This window comes from Equus przewalskii, chromosome 14, assembly GCF_037783145.1.
Source record: "Equus przewalskii isolate Varuska chromosome 14, EquPr2, whole genome shotgun sequence".
In the NCBI taxonomy this organism is placed as follows: domain Eukaryota; kingdom Metazoa; phylum Chordata; class Mammalia; order Perissodactyla; family Equidae; genus Equus; species Equus przewalskii.
The window spans coordinates 44,109,740-44,127,360 of record NC_091844.1 but is presented as its reverse complement, the minus strand read 5'-3'; the positions used below and the strand labels follow the sequence as shown (position 1 = coordinate 44,127,360).

Below are 17,621 nucleotides of genomic sequence, written 5' to 3'. Positions count from 1 at the left end.
TGCCTACTAAGTACTAGGTATTATGCTGGATACTTTAGAAACCTAGATCCTAATTTTTTTTTTTTTAAGATGAAATCATTCTCTTTTTTAAAGACTGGCACCTGCGCTAACATCTGTTGCCAATCATTTTTTTTTGTCTTTTTCTCCTCAAAGCCCCCCGGTACACAGTTGTATATTCTAGTTGTGAGTGCCTCTGGTTGTGCTATATGGGATGCCGCCTCAGCATGGCCTGATGAGTGGTGCCATGTCCGCATCCAGGATCCGAACTGGTGAAACCCTGGGCTGCTGAAGTGGAGCGCGCAAACTTAACCACTTGGCCATGGGGCCAGCCCTGACCCTAATCTTCACAACAACCCTGTAAAGTAGCCAAATCAGTTTACTGATTGAAAGTAAATCAACACTGTAACTTTAAGCAAAAGAAAATTTCAGATGCTGACCAAGTGAACTTAAAACAGTAAACCAATACTTTGCTCAGGGCCCTTAATGAGATACTCAAATATGATGCAAGGGTCATATGTTATTCATGGCTTCCCCAAATCATTGGAATACTCTCTCTAAATTGTGATAGTTCCCCACAGTATGAATCCCACCTTCTAGAGGTAGAATCCAAAAACCATTTCCTTGCCTCCCTTGTTGTCAAGGATGCAGTCAAGTGTCACAGTTCTGCCCAATGAGATTTTAGGTAGAAACTGCTGTGTGGGGACTTCTGGGAAAGCTCCTTAGGAGGGTGACTCACTTAGTTGGCACACACCTTTTTGCTATTCCCCTCCTTTTTCTTCCTCCTACCTCTAAGTCAGATAAGTTGGCCAGAGTTCATAGCCTGTTCATAAGCATGAAGATGAGGGCCACACTTTGAGGATAACAGAGCAGAAAGCTAGAAGGAATCAAGATTTCTTAAAACATACTATGTTGCTGCTATAACTCTCTTGGACTCACTACTTCCGAATTTCTTTTACCTGAGAGAAAAATAAATTCCCATCTTGTCTAAGCCTTGTTATTTAGTTTAACAACATAATCTCTAACTAATATGTAGATATACATACAACTCCTGTTACATGTGTTTTATCTATCATACAGTACCTAATTCTAACTTACCAACATTCCAAAAGAAAAAGCTAGAAATGTGTTTCACACATTAATTGTACAAAAAAGCACTAAAAGGTTAGTAGTTTACGTATCATCAGAATGTTCCCATATCAGAAGATCCCATGTCAAAAAGTCCCAGACATCAAATGTCACATAGTGGAATAAACTGATGATAAGAGACCTTAATTAATTTGTTCAAAGTCACATGGCTAAGTATGTGGCAGATGCTGGGTTTCAAACCCAGGTCATTCTGACTGCTAGAGCCTATTCTCCTTTAACACAACCAGCCTCTGATTTTCAATCGTGCAATTATGACATTTTTGTTACAAGGAGTGAAGGTGACCCATGGTGAGTGCATTTCTTCTACTTTATTACTAGTTTCCACCTCCTGGAAATAGGTTACTTCTTTCTCAGAAGACATCACACAGGCTTAGAATGACTGAATTAGCTGAATTAACATATTTAAACTAAAAAACAATTTATTACCAGATTTAGAACTTTAATTTTTAGACTAGCTTACCAGTCTAAAAAGAATTTCTTATAAAAAGAAATCCCTTGGTAAAGATTTTTGTATATTTCAATTAAAGTCGTACAACATTCTATAATCTTAGGTATTGTTTGATCTGAAGTAAGAGCACTACCAAAATAGGGCAGCAATAAAACAAAACAAAAATCTTTATGGCTAACTGACAAAACATACATACCAAAAAGAGTTTAAATGCATTTTTAAGATGCCAGAACTTGTAAGTATAATCCAGAATGTAGTACTTAAACTACTTACCAATCTGACTTTTAGGTGCTCCAGCAACCACTAAATTTAAAGTACTGGAAGACATTTCTTTTCGTGTTGGGTTAACAACACATTCTCCATCAATCATTCCTATTCGTACTGCCCCTAAAATATATAATGAAATGTTGGCAATTATTTAGTAAAAACTCACTTTGCAAGACATTATTCCAGCAATGGCTTCAATCCCTATCTTCAATTATGACCATAATAAAATCCCTATTTCTACCACGGTATTTAAGGCCCACAGGGCATCCTACCCTACCCTACCTTCTGGCCTCACTGGACCACTCTGAGTTGCTCAGATTTCACCGTTTCTTCCACACCTCTGCGATTATGCTCATGCTCTTCTCTTGATCTAGAATGTACTTTCTCCAAAACAAATGCTTACTATCTGATTCTACTGAGGTTCAGCTTAAATGTTGACTACTCTGGGAAGCCCTCCTTCACAATCTGACCTTACAAGGGTAAACTCGACCTTCTCTATCATTTTCTTAGTACTTTGCTATACCTTTATAATACTGTTTATAAATAATTACTTGTCTCTTTCCCATACTTACGCTGAAAGCAAGAACTGCCTCATTCATCTTTGTATTGCTAGTGCCTAGTGTGCCTTTGTTCTTTCAGTGTTTAGGTCAGTATCTGGCATTTATGACACAATAATTATTTACTTTATGAATTATTTTTACATTGCATGATTATGACTTATAACAGCTGTAAATTACAAACACGTTTGTTTTATTCTGAGAATATGTACTCTGACAATTTTCCAGTCAAAAGAAAAAAAACTCCTCATATAGAAGAGGTAACTAAGAAGTCAAAATATCCAGTGACATAAAATCTCTAACACCATAACATATTGCTATCAGAAATGAAACCCAAAGCAAGGATGAAAATGTCTCAAAGAGCAGAAAGGAGTCTTAGAATGTCTGTCATCTAATTCAACTCCCTAAGAGATGATAAATTGGAGTCAACAAATCTACGACCTTGTGTTAGCATGCTCACTAGCATTTTCTGAAAAAACACAAATGTTTATGTTCAAATCCTAACTTACCAACAGGTCCATTCCAAGGAATATCTGATAATGAGAGGGCTACAGAAGCTTAAAAAAAGAAAAGACAAAAGCTGAAATAAAATATTTCATTGCTTTAAAAAAATCAAGTGATCATTTTAATCTTTATTTTTATACTTACCACCATTAATTGCTAGGACATCAGGTTCATTAACACCATCTACTGCTAACAGATTACAAAGGACCTGTAGAAGGTAAAAAAAAATTCAAAGTGCTTAAAAAAAACTACTTGTTTTGGCAGGATTATCATTTACGTGAACATCTTGGCCTAAACTATAGCAGCACTATATGGTTAAAAGTATGGGCTTTATAGTCAAACCCTGAATTCTGGCTATCATTTAACTACATGCTTGACCTTGGACAAATTCCTTAAATCAAGCCTCAAAAGTTTCCTCATCTTTAAAAGGGAAAAACAATAGCAGCGTCTTCCTAAAAGTTTCCTGGAAAATTACAGGAAATATTGTGTGTAAAGCATTTACCACAATGCTGGGCATGTTGCAAGTACACAGTAAATGTTGGCTATTTCTATTACATAAAAGTATTTTTGTCTTCTGTTTGTAAGCATAGAGAAAACAAACCAATGAATTACTTTACACTGCAATAATAAGCCTACGTTATACACTAAAGAAAATAACTTCTTGAGGCTGTGACATCCTTGCAAAGGCCTATTTGCAGGGCATATTTCTTTTTATCAAATAAAGTGTATATGGGTCATTATTCTGAAAGAAAATAATTTCAGAAATTATTAAAATATAACAAAGCAGAGGTTTAGAGGACCCATTAATAAAGAAAGGTAATGAAGGTAAGTTGTTTTGATTATTCTAGCCACTGTTACTAATATGACCTGTATGGCCCAGCCTCATCTATCCCCACCCACCTCAATCACAATGACCTTCCTTCTTTCAGACTCACCAATTTCTTTCCTGCCTCAGGGCTTTCATACTTCCCATTCCATCTGTCTGCAATGCTTTCCCCAAACTCCTTGGCTGGCTAATGCCTACTCATAATTCAGGTATCAGCACAAAGTGACACTGAGTAAATGTTAGCCATCTTTTTAAAAAAACAATATAAAATGCAGCAGCATCACCAAAAATTCTTACTGTGTATTCTTTACAATGTTTAGCCTAGGAGGTATTATAGAGATTCCTTAAGTTAGTTTTGATTGAAGTGGAAACAAATAAACCTAAAGCAGAACCTACCTGTGTATCATAAAAGTAGCCAGCTGGAAAGAGAGGTCTAATTGAACGATCTGCCAAAACAAAACAAAGAGAAGACATTAACTAGTACTGACAGAAGTTGTTTTACAGTTCAAAACTTTTCCCCATTAAACACCAGGCTAAAAAAATAATACAGCTAGCTATTCAATGTCAAGAAAAAAGTAAAAATAAAAATAAAAAAATCCCTTGGACTGATTTACTGAGAGGACATAGATGAATGTCAGTGTTTCAATTAATACACACCATGCCCTAACAAGAAAAAATTACTAGGGCAAGAAAACACAATTCTAAAATTGAGGAGCAACTTTTCATATATAAGTAGAGGAGAGAACAGGAACGATTAAGGGGCTTAGTGGTTAGGTTCATGTGCTCCACTTCCATGGCCTGGGGCTTGCTGGTTTGGATCATGGGCGCGGACCTGCATGCCTCATCAAGCCATGCTGTGGTGGCATCATACATAGAAGAACTAGAAGGACTTACAACTAGGATATACAGCTATGCACTGGGGCTTTGGGGAGGGAAAAAAAGGGGAAGACTGTCAACAGATGTTGGCTCAGGGCCAATCTTAAAAAAAAGAATAGGAAAGATTAAGAGCAGACCAAAAGAAAATCCTTCCTTGGCATTCTGTGTGTGACAAATGCATATAACTACACACACTAGCAATTTATGTGTAGAAGAGCTATAAACTACATATGATCCTACAATATTTAAGGATATCAAAGATTTGAAAGATTATAGACATATTTCAGTGGTTAATGAATATAATGCTTTCAAGAATTATAAGGGGCTGGCTCCGTGGCCAAGTGGTTAAGTTCGTGCACTCTGCTGTGGCGGCCCAGGATTCAGATCCTGGGCGCATACATGGCACCGCTCATCAGGCCACGTTGAGGCGGTGTCCCACATCCCACAACCAGAAGGACCTGCAACTAAGATATACAACTATGTACGGGGGGGGGGGGGGGGGTTGGGGAGATAAAGCAGGAAAAAAAAAAAAGAATTACTATACGGAACATGAAAATGAAAAATACTAGGGATAGGTTCAACAGAGAGCCGTGAGCCACAGAATTTATATGCTCAATAGAGATTCATTTGTTTAGTCAACAAATATTTACTGAATGCCTGTTTTGTGCCAGGTAGTATACCAGGTACAAGGGATTCAGTAGTGAACAAACAGAAAGGTTTTTCTCTCATGGAGCCCACATTTAAATGAGGTGATACAGAGAGTAAATAATTTCAGGTGGTGTTCATGTAATGAAGAAAAATTCAAGAGAGACTGTAGAACACAGATGGAAGAGAAGAGATGCTAACACAGGAATATCAAAGACGGTTAATGCCTCTATCTTAATATCTTACCTATTACTCGACTTGTAAGAATTTCTTTATCAGAAGAACCAATCTCTCTTCTAAGATAGTTTGTGGGAATTCTACCTGCTGCAGCAGCCTTCTGTCTATAGTCAACCTGAAGTAGCAATGAAAAAAATGAAATTCATTTGACTCCTTTTTGTAATAACAAACTATCCCCCAAGAACTACTATATTGATACTAATTCTCCTGAGGCTGCTAACAACACATTCCAGACTAAGAGGATTTTATTTACTTTTAGCATTTTGTATCTCTTGGGGAAAGGAGAAATGTTTCAGCAAACTGATTTTAAAAAAAGTCTTCACTTAGCAGTCAGATGACTATCTAGCCTCACTACTTCCCACAGTAGCTTATTCTGGGCAAGTCAAACATTGCCTTTTTTGTATAAACTCTGTTAATTGTAACTGCATTCCCCTTTTCATAATAGAAAGAAGCCAAAAAATCCTAACTCTTCACTAAACATATACTTGCAGAATCATACTGAAGGAAAACCTATGAAAGCAATGTTCACTCAACATCAAAGGACTCATGCACTTCCACTGTTCTTGTCAACTCAATGCATCTGGACATTCTAAACTATGCTTACTGCTAATATGAGAAGTGGTTATGAAGCAATCAATTTAAATTCGTTTAATGACTCAGTATCAAACAAGGAAAATCCTTTGTTGTATGAAGTTTACATTTTGCACCCATTACACTGTACAAAAATATCACAAATTCTACATTTATGCTATATTACAGTTCAGGTAAATCAGTAAATACTTACCACCAAAGGCAAGAACTGGGAAGGTGAAGGTTTTGTTTTACTGACTGCTGTGACCATCACCGCAGTGTCACCTGACTTAAATATAAACAACACTGGTAAATTCCTTTAAACTCATATTAACATATAAGTAGTGACTGAATGAAACCTCGTTCCAGTTAAACCCAAGGAAAGAGAACTGTTATTCCATGACTCCATGACAATGAAAATAATAATTCACAAATAGTCCTACCTTGATCTCTTTTACATGATCATGATCTATATTAGAATAGTCACTGAGCTTTTCGAAAGCAATAGAACTAAAAGGAGAAAAGTTCACTGATAGCTTAGTTACATCCAATTGATTTTCTACTTCTTATGAGGAAATTTAGGTTATATATAAAGAAAAATTTCTTAAATATTAGTATTAAAGAAAACAATAAAATCACTTTCTCTAGAAAAGCATTACAATTTATTAACAGAATAAAAGAGAACCCCAAGTTTGGAAGAGATCTTAATATATCCAGCCCTCTGACTCCCTAGTTGTCTGGAATGGTTCTGACGCTAGAAATGGTCTGAATTAATTTCCAGCACCACAATTCTAAGTTACATTATGTTATAAAGATAGTCAGTACTGGTCTCCATAACCGTTTTTAAGACGAAAATTTTAAAACCTAGACTTTTTACCTGTACTACAGCAGAGCCATCTGCAAATCTGGCCAGTTTTCCAGAGGATATTTCTAATTTTCTGTTTAAAAATAAAAATTCAATACAAAAGGACTTAGGTCACCAGTACAAAGGAAAACACATATCCATGCAGAAATTTGCACACGAACGTTCACAGCAGCATTATTCATAATAGCCCCAAAATGGAAACAACTCAAATGTCTGTCAACTGATGAATGAACAAACAAAATGTGGTATAACACATAAAGTGTAATACTGTTCAGCCATAAAAAAAAATGAACTACTGATACTTGTTACAACATGGATAAGCCTTGGAAACATTATGCTAAATGAAAGAAGGCAGTCACAAAAGACACATATCATATGATCCCATTCATATGAAATGCCCAGAATAGGCAAATGTACAGAGACAGAAAGTAGCATCAGATCACCACCCACCTACTGCTGAAATCAGTAGTCATGCTCTGCTTAAGGATGGGGGCAAGTTCTGAGAAATGCATAATTAGGTGATATTGTCATTATTCTAGCATCATAGAATGCATTTACACAAACCTAGATGGTATGACCTACTATACACCTAAGCTATATGGTACTAATTTTACGGGACCACCGTCATATATGCAGTCTGTTGTTGACTGAAACATCGTTATGCAGCTCATGACTGTATTAAATTAAGGTTTTATGTGGTCAAACGTAAATTTGGGGTCTTGAAATTTTGTTTGATCCTAAAAAAGAATATGCTACCAGTACTTCTCAAGACATACCAGGAATTGGAATTCCATCTACTAATGTGAATTATGAATGTCTGAGTGATACCTGTGATGGGGTGGGTAGTATCTCTAAATAGATTGAAGTGAGCCCAAGACACAGAGAAGAGCTCTGAAAGCTACAGTTCTATTCCACTGATGGGGATCTTGACCCAGAATTTTTGGGATTGCCCACAGTGGCATATTCTGACCACTTCGGTCTGAGGATAACATGTATCACTTCTTCTCAGCTTCCACTGGTGAAAACCAGGTACATGGCCCCATCTATATGTAGGCACTAGCATTGTCCCAAAGAAGAGAGCACATGTACTCAACAGCATGAGCCAAGGAATGGACTATCCCCTCCCTGGCTAAGAACCAGCCCTCTTGTATCAACAGGCAGAGAAGTGGAGCCAGGGAAGCACTGTTAAGCTTCTAACACGAATATATCTACAATGGGGACTGATCAAATCAGTGAGAAAAACAAACATGTCTGCAGTACCCAAGATGTTCTCAAACATGCATTCTTGGATTTATATATTTATTCAAACACCAAATTCTACCTTCTTTGTTCCCTCTGTTGAGTCTACCCAGTGTCTCCTTAGGGGTCCTAGGTCACTCACCAGATAGTTCTATGGTCCTGCCTTGGTGACTGCCCTAATTCAAACTGTTTTTCTTCCAGGTGTTTGCAATTTATATTATGCAAAGAACCAGGTGGCTACTCTCCATTATAGCTCATGATTTCAGCTGATGTTAACTAACCTATGTAATTTTTTTCTGTCCCTGCACTTTTAGTTCTGTTTTTGGTGCAAAATTGTTAGTACTTTTGTATTTCATGGTTGATTTTACCTCTTACCAATTTACTCTCCTATATTTTATGTATCAGATAGCTCTAAATACGTACAAAATTGATAACACATCAGTAGTTTCTGGGGATTGGAACTGGGTGGCTATGGAACTGTATGAGGAGATTTTTGGGCTTTTTAAATGTTGAACCATGTAAGTGAATACCTAATTAAAAACTACTTTCGAAAAAATAAATAATAAAAAGGATAAGATGAGCAGGGAGATCCTATTGGTAGGGAGAAGACTGGGAGGAGGTAACTGAGAAACAGAGAAAGGGAAGAGAGGAGCCACCTGCCACAGGAAGTAGAACTCCAGGGAGAGAGATGCTTAATGAACATTTTTAGAAATATTTGCAGAATGATAGGGAATGTAACCACCTTCCTCCAACTTCTACCAAGAAAAATTCAGTAATATAAAACAAAAACAAAAACAAACACCTACCCTTAAGATTAGCCTCGCATATGTTGCTAAACTCACATTTCACCTTTTGCTCCATCCACAGTGAGTTATTTGTAACTACTCAAATGCACTCTCTCACTTCTCTGTAACTATACTTGCCACTTTATCTGCTTTCTCCTTGCTAATTCCTCCTCGCCCTTCAAGATTCACCTCCAATGGCAAGCTTTAGGGTGGGATAAGTATGCCTTTGTGCTCCCTTAGCACCTTGTCCAGACCTCTCCCACAGTGATTTTCCCAATACTGAACCTGTGTTTATCTTACTCCCTCATCAGACTCTATCTCCTGTGCCCTGTTCAAAGTAGATGCTCAATAAAAGCTTGCTGAAATGAAAATCAAATAGTTGCCTCAAAGGTTACTGTGAGTATTAAATACACTATCTGAAAAACACTTACCACAGTAGTATGTATCCACCTCCTAGGGCATTGTGAAGAATACATATGATAACAAATATAAAGTGCATGTTACATAGTAGCCACTCAAATGCTCCAAACAACAAACTTATGACAAAGCTAAAAGAATTGATTTACTCAGCAGGTATGATATTTATGAATCTAGTTGTTACAACACATGATACAGGTTAAAAAGAACTAGTTACAAAAAAGGTTCAGGTTGACTAATCAAAGTAGTTTGTTTATGGGAAATTTGGAGGGCAGGGGCTGATCTTGTTACTTTGAGTCCCTAGCACATAGTAGGTGTCTGTTGAATGAAATGTTCTGGTGCATTTCTTCAACGAAGACTATTGAGTCCTTGAAGAATGGAAGAGATACCCACTCCCTCAAAAACTCAGAATCAAAGAATGCCAGAGGTGGAAAGAGCCTTAGAGATCATCTAGTCTAGGGGTCAACAAACTATAGCCTGTTTCTGTACAGCCTTTCAGCTAAGAATGTTTTTTACACTTTCAAAGGGTTTGTAAACACACATGAATATGTGACAGACAGTATGCAGCTCACAAAACCTAAAATATTTACTATCTAGCCCCTTACAGAACAAGTTTGCAGGCCTTTGATCTAATCCAGTCTCTTCATTTTGTGAAAAAAGTGGTGAAGTAACTTGTCCAAGATCAGTCAGTAAGTTAGGGAGGAAGGCCTGGATCCAAAGCTAGATTTTCCAGCTCTTTGTATGAACTAGGGTCAAATTTGTTCTAAAGTACATGTTAAACATGTACATATATAAAGTAAGCGTTAGTTTTATTTGTTCTAAAAATGATTCAAGTAGGAGTTTTTAAATAGTGACTTTAGACGTGAATTCAGGCAAACAGACCCCTGGAAAAAGTATGGGTTTTGTAACAGAGAAACACAAGTTCAAAATCCACCTAGTTTCATAGTAGTACCTTTGATGACTGAGAAAGTTACTTAACTTTTTCTGAGCCTCTGTAGTCTTAACTATAAAATGGGGTTAATAGAACCTTTACTGCAGGTTTAAAAAGAGAGTATCATATAACTAGTGTTCAATAAACTGACGTTTCCCTTCCCTTCTTATCCAGGGTCATACTGGCCAGGCTTTTGGGCAATAAATTAGACTGAATGATCTAGCATCCATTGTCAACTCATTATCCCGAGGTGGGACGTTTCCCATTTCAGAGTACAGGAGTCCCCGGAAGTAAAGAGAATGGAAGTCAGGTGGGCAGACTCAGCTAGAGAATGGAAGCCCAGAACAGGGCAAGAGGGAGAGCCAAGAAGCAAAGGACATGAGGCTGAGACAGTGCGGGAAGGGCTACGATGCTAGGAGACAAACTCCAAACCAGGAAAGGAAAACTTGGAATTAAGTTTGGGGTAAAGAGATCTGGGTTTCCTGATTCCTACCCTAGGAGATGAATGTACCTGGGCTGGCCAGACAGGACGCCTCGTGAAAGGACAGAGAACGCACGCCATTCCTTACCTGCTGCCTAAGTCCACGGCCACGGCTCGAGACCCCGCGCCACCCCATAGTGCTCGCACCTGCATCTGGGTGAGCGCCCGATCCCGGCCTGGCAGACGGAGGGGACCATCACCCAGGGGCCGGAGCCGGAGGCACGAGCAGCAATGCCTGCAGGCCGCCATGACACCCGGCACGCGATCAACCCGGGCTGCGCCCTGATTGGCTCACTCTGCAGATAGTGCGGCGGAGCTTGATGCAGTTTCGTTTCCGTGGTGCTTCTGGGGAACGCCGCTGAAGCGGAAACTTTGGCCGTTTTCTACGAAGACTAGAGAGGGTCAAACCTGTCTGAACGCGATTGTGACACCGTATCTTTCCTCTTTCAGTATCTGCCAATGAAAGTCAGTTATAAAACTAACGGGTATTTTTGTTTGTTTTTTGCTATTGTAGTTTAAAAGAAAGTCCTAGAAGAATGCTTTTAATAAGTAGAGTAAATATGGTAATAATAGAAGTCATCAGACAACACATTATTACTATATGGCCTCTGTGAGATAAGAATTAGGAGAATTTGTGTGGTGGATCATGGAAAGAGATCTCTCTCTGCCCTCCTCGGCCCTGGTTTTTATTTTATGAATTTCACACAACAAATATTTTACTGCAAAGGTTTGCATTAATTTATTTCTAGTAAGTTGATTTCATTTCTTATTGACCTATATCATTATTTTAGATATCTTTATCGTTATTTTGATTCATCATTTCCATTGTTAATGTTTAAAAATTCATTTCTCTGCCCTTTTTGGTCAAATGTTAATATTTTCTAGACCAACTCTTAAATGCAAAATGTCAGCTTTATATAAAAAATGTTTTGGAAAATGAAAAAAATGTTTTTGGAATTTGACAAAATGTTAGCAGGTGGATAAATTTCTCCCACCCCTCTTAATCCAGTCTGTTAGAAAATCTTTGAATGAACCAATGACCATTTTTCTATTATGAGAGTCTTATTTCTCTTTTAAGGTTATAAATCCCTTCCCAAAAGATATCCAAACAAAACCCAACACACACTCCAGCATGGTTTAAGAACTAAAAATGTGGCACTCCAAACAGAAAAATGATTTGGTGGCAAGGCAGCCACCTTTGCTTTCCTGACTCCTTGCTTTCATGAGCTATTATCACTGATTTGGAATTTCCATGCCAATTGAAGGGATTACGACAACTCTGTCTATGGGTATTTAGTGTTAAAGTAGTCTTTGCCTCTTCCTCCACCTTTGTGTTTACCTTATGTTGCCACTGTGTTTTCAAGACCAACCCATTGAAACCTATCATGATGACAAGTCTGTCAGAATCTACTTGCCATAATACAACATGACTTTGGATTTACAAAAAAAGGAATACTAAATCACCTTTTGGTAATGTGCTTAAGTACCATATCATCATTTTCATTCAGGCGTATTGCCTAATAGTTCAGAGCATAGACTTGCAGTTAGTCCTGAGTGGTCCCAATCTTGGCTCTGTCGTTTACTAGTTATCTGACCCTGGCTCTCTGAACTTCAGTTTCTTTGTCTATAGAAATGGATAATATTGTGAATCTCACAGGGTTTTTGTAAAGATTAAGTGTGATAGAGGATGTAAGAGGTTTGTCACAGTATCTGGCACACTGTCAGAACTATAAATGGTAGATCCAGCTTTGATCCAGCCGTTTCTTAATTTTCTCTTTAATCTCCTCTGAAATACCAAACAACCGTCTTTCCTTTAGAATACATGGATCAGTTAGCTTTCATCCAGCTGCTAATGCTAGAAGGCACCATTTACATGTTAAGCCCACCTGTTTCCTCACACCAATACAAAATAATTGAAATGGTAGTAAGTGGATCAGAAACTCAAAGGCAAAAGTGGGTTCTGAAATCTTGTGGCGTAGCTTTGTTATGAAGTAGTCATACAGATGATCCAGGAGTTTATACTAAGCTTTTTAAGATTAACATAGAAATAAAAATATAAAAAGTTTAAATTCTTGTGGTTTTAATTACTGAAGCTATGATCCGTGAGGTTCAATCTGAAATGTGACATTCTAGAAGTATAGTTCTGCACAGTATTGTTTGACAGCCAAAGTGTAATTTAAAAGGAATTTCTTTACCTATAAGTCTTCAAGGACATTAAAAGTGATCCAGTTTAAATTCATCAGCAGTGTTTCTCAGATCTCCTTTTCTCTTTTCTTCAAACTCCAATGAACCTGCATCAAAAAAGTTAATACCACTACATGCTCTGAGTAACAATTTCATTTAAGTGAAACATCATTGCATTAAATTATTGTTAATTGAAATTTAATTTGGTTTGCAGTTTGGTTTAGACAGTAGATACATTTATTTTAGTTTTATGACTGTCTAAGAGCTACAAGAATAAGGAGTTTATGTCTTGTTATATATTTCCAAGTATTTAAGCAACATAAGAAGTATCAGCAGACACTGAAGGAGTCCCTGAAAATTTTTTCTCTGGAAAGAATGTAACCTACTCAACTTTAAGAAAGACTGCTCTACACCATTGGCAGAGGGATCTTTCTGAATCGTAAATCTAATTGTGTCTCCATCCTGATTGTTTCTTCAGTGGCTTCCTAAATCTTTAATCTACAGGATAAAATCTAAACTGCTTGTGTGGGTTCTAAGTATTTCCTATTTAGCCTCATCGATTTCGACTTACTACCCTATTTCCCTCCCTCCCTCTCCTCATTTTATTTGCCAGGTAAACTGAACTACTTGTTCTGCTCAAACATACCACCCTCTCTCCTGCCTCTGTGTCTTTGCATGTAGGATTCTCGATGCTTGGCACCCATTCCCTTCCATGTATTAATCTGTCAAACTCAGTTTTCAGGTCTCAGCTTCATTACTATCCATTCTGATTTCCCCAGGCTGACTTATGGGTACAATTTATGTCTGTCCTTCCACTTAATTAATTCATATAGTCATATTTCATGCATGGAAGTGAATGTGGGAGTAGGTGTTGCATAGTGATTAAAAGTGCTGGCTCTGTCATTAGATTGTCTAGGTTTGAATCTCACCTCTTTCGCCTCCTAAACATGTGACTCTTGGTAAGTTGCTTACCCTTCCTATGCCTCAGTTTCATTTCTGAAATGACAATGATAACAGTACCTACCTCTTGGGATTATTATGCAGATTTAAATGCAATCTCATTTTTATGGAACTAAGCATAGTCCCTGGCACATGGAAAACGTAATAAGGTTTTATAATATTTATTGAATACCTGAGTTATGCCAGGCATTATGCTAGGCTTAGGGGATATAGGGGTATTGAGACAGTCATTGGACATAATAATCCCTGCTTTTTGGAGCTTGCAGTCTAGAATGAGAGTCTGACAAAAACACAACCAAACAAATAAACAGAAAAATTAGACTGTGATTAAGGCTAAGAAGGAAATAAACTAGGTGCGAAGATTGAGAATAACAGGTTGGAGGGAGAACTTACTTCAAGTAAGATGGCTAGGGAAAGCCTTCCTGACGAGGAGACATTTAAGCAGCTCTGAAGGATAAGAAAGAGACAGCTTCTGAAACATGGGGGCCAGGTGGGAGCAGCAACTTGCAGGGAGGAGGGTTGCCCCTGAGTCAGGAAAGAGTTTGGCTTCTGTGAGGACACGGAATGGCCAGTGTGGCTAGAGAACAGTAAGTAGGAGTATTGCAGAGATGGAGTAGGAGAGAAAGGCACTGGAAAGTTTAAAGAGGGAAGTAGCATGATCTAGTCTACATTTTAAGATGGTCCCTCTGGCTGCTGAGTCCAGAATAGATTGGAGGAGGACAAGAGAGAAGCGTAAAGATTAGGAGTAATAGGGTGGCAAATGTGACAAGGAGAAAGGATGGACAGATTTGGAATATATTTTAGCGTTGGAATTGATAGGACTTGCTGGTGAATTGGATACTGGGAGAGGGGAATTAAGGCTATTAATAAGCTTAGATGGGTCAGAAATGCAGTATCTGGGGTACTCAAGAGTAGCTGTCAAGACAGTTGGATCTTAGCGTAGGACTCAAGGAGACGACTAGAGTAATATGTGAGTAATCAGCATACCAATGACATCACAAGCCATGGAAATGCCTGATATCACCTAGAGAGATGGTAGGGAGAAAAGAGAAGAAGGCCTGGGTCTAAGTCCTGAGGAGGGAGAGGCTGCCAAGGCTGTGGAGATGGAGCCAGTGTTGATGCAGGAGGAAAGCTAGGATGTATTATTTTGGGTATTTTCCATTTGCACCCACTCCATCCATTCACTACCCTTCTCAGCTCTGCTCTGTGCCCCAAGTGGCTGATATATGGATTGAAACACCCCAGCTCCCTGGCCCTCTGACTTTTGATTGGGTCAGCCAACAGGAGGCACCAGCAGGATATCAGAGGGCAAGAAGAGAGAGAAACTAAAAATATGGAACCATAATTCTTTATGGTGTGGCATTGACTGCATCCGCCTGTCACTACAGCACTTGCCAGGTGGCCCAGCTTTCTTGGCTCTAGCTATCACTCCAATTACACTGTTTCTTCTCCTTGCCACTTCAAGCCTTAACAGTTTCCCACTGTTGCTTATCCCTCTGTGCCTCAGCATTCTAATTGTTAGTTTCAGAATCTAGTAAATAGTCTGTAAATAGCCCTTTCACTAAATTCTCTTCAGAACTCATCTGAGTATGCCCTCTGTTTCCTGCTTCCCTGTGCACTGCTCCTCAGAGAGGGTCTTTCTGTACACTCTCCCAGCAGTAGACCACTGTTACTTGTTCCTAGAAGGTTGTTACCCTGGAGATGGGAGCTGAGGGGCCATGCTGTTCTAATTGACCCTCAGTCTTAGGAAGGTATTGTGTCCCTGGTTTTTGGGTGGGAGTAGCATCTCTGTGCTCATGCCCCTCTCCCAGCTGTAATTCTGGGCCCAGCATGTATTCTGCTGCTTCTGCAGGGTGTAAAAGGTTATGTTCTATTCCTTCTCTCACCTGGGGGTTTTCCCAGTGCCTTAGGGTGATAGTATTTGCTACCTTCTCACAGTGTATAAGGCTTTTATTCCTTATATAGGAGAGGTAGGGGAGAAGGATCCAGTGGGGCTTCCACCTTTCCTGCAGTGGCTTCTGTCCTTCTTCCCCAAGCCTGCATCATGAGGGACACTTTCTCAGGACTCTTGATCTTACCCTAGTCTTTTTTGTGAGTGCCCAGTGAGGTCTACAGAGAAGATCCTGTGAGTAGTTGCCAATTCCTTTTGTGTCTGCAACCCCCAGGGGTTCTATATTCTCTCCGTAGCCCACAGTTGGCCTTTAGCAATTGGTTAAAAAATTTAGTTGAATTCTTCTTACCAATGTCTGCTGGTGACTGTGCCAGGTAAGCAATGGCTCATCCTCTTCTCTCACTGGAGGCTCTTTTCTTTTCTTAGATTTCAGATTAGTTGGATGCTCTTAGCTCTCTGATGGGTTCTAGGAGAGTTGTGAATTTTCAGATTGTCTGGCTTTGTTGCTACTGTTGTTATTGTTATTATTGTCACAAGGGTGGGATACTTTTTCCAGATTTCTGCATCCTAAGCAGAAACCACAGGTCTCACATGCAATTCAAAACCTCTCCTCTCCACTAGTCCAGAGAAGTGAAGAAAGGGTATAATTTGTTCTTTCACTGTTTTTTTTTTAGCCTCCTCCTGCGTCCATAATTTTTACGGCTCTTTCAGGATTGGGACACAGGAGGAGGGAGCAGAAGAGGGATGAAAGTTTTCAGTTTCTGGAGCCAATGGTGTTCTTATTTGACACTGGCTGGTTTTCATGTCAACCATTACTACAGACATCCCAAAGCTAGCTCTGTTATGGGGTGTGTGTGGGGGTTGTCTGGTGACCTCTGCTGGGACCACCAAATTGCTCAGTTTCCTAATCTAGGTATTCTCTGGGTGACCTTTTGGGATCTTCTCAGCTTCTGCTCCTTGTTGTCTGTTGCACAGCTTCTCAACGCTGAGATACTCTTATTTTGGTTCTTAGCCCTCTTGGGTGAAGTACCATCAAAATGGCTTCCTTGGGTTCTCTTTGCCCACAAACCCACACATCCTTTCCCTCCAAATAGGTAGACTTGAAGTTTGTCTCAAACTGACCTCTTTTCTTGCCTTGTCATTGCAGGTGGCTCCAGTAAGTCTCTACATTCCAAATTCTCTTATGTGGGAAGCAAGCACTAGTGTCTATATCTTAAATGTCCCTGTGTGGCCACTTAGAAGTAGCAGGGTGGACCCTCACCAAAATTTGTTTTGGATGTCAAGACTGATGTCACACACACACATGCCCCAAGTGGGTATGAAAAGGTTTATTATTTGCATAATGAGACTTTTTGGAGGGAGTATGTCAGACTTCACAAGCTGGTCTGAAAATGGCTTGAGAGAGCAAGGAAAGGATGCTGGCCTGGAGTTTTTAATATGGTTATGATATAGGACTGGAGTGAGGGTCCCTATGTGTGGGTGGGCAGAGGCTTATGTGGTTTGAATTTCCCACTAGTGCCAAAGGAGAGAGAACTCAAGCTTTCTCATCAGCTTGCCAAGATGTAGGGCACAAGGAGATGAGGGAGTGTGAGGGTTAAAAGTTATCAGCAATCAAATATCAAAAAATGGATTCAAATTCTTCAGCTCTATGGGACATGTCAAGCCTTCCTGAAAGCTCTTTTACTGTGTTTGCTCCTGTTTCATGTCAGCACAGGGCTATTCTACAGCTTAATAAATGTCCACTTGGGGAGGGAAATGCCAACATTTCCCTCATTCTCTCTCAGTGGTTCTC

General features: G+C 39.1%; 1 protein-coding gene and 1 long non-coding RNA gene across 8 annotated transcripts in view; one reads left to right on the top strand and one right to left on the bottom strand.

Moving 5' to 3' along the window:
* Positions 1–13,027, bottom strand: part of PNPT1 (polyribonucleotide nucleotidyltransferase 1) — a 46,352-nt gene extending 33,325 nt beyond the window's left edge. The window contains exons 1-8 of one of the 2 annotated variants that reach the window (XM_008512716.2): positions 10,883–13,027; positions 6,954–7,014; positions 6,291–6,365; positions 5,516–5,621; positions 4,145–4,194; positions 3,067–3,130; positions 2,928–2,975; positions 1,868–1,981 (exon numbers count right to left, since the gene is read on the bottom strand). In XM_008512716.2, the coding sequence (XP_008510938.2) occupies positions 1,868–1,981; positions 2,928–2,975; positions 3,067–3,130; positions 4,145–4,194; positions 5,516–5,621; positions 6,291–6,365; positions 6,954–7,014; positions 10,883–11,043 (679 nt within the window). In that variant the 5' untranslated portion in view covers positions 11,044–13,027. The remainder of the gene's footprint in view (positions 1–1,867; positions 1,982–2,927; positions 2,976–3,066; positions 3,131–4,144; positions 4,195–5,515; positions 5,622–6,290; positions 6,366–6,953; positions 7,015–10,882) is intronic. The other variant, XM_070572657.1, reaches the window with a different exon arrangement.
* The window catches only part of LOC103546256 (uncharacterized), a 389,543-nt gene that overhangs the window by 55,488 nt on the left and 316,434 nt on the right, over positions 1–17,621 (top strand). The gene's annotated exons all lie outside the window — the stretch shown is intronic.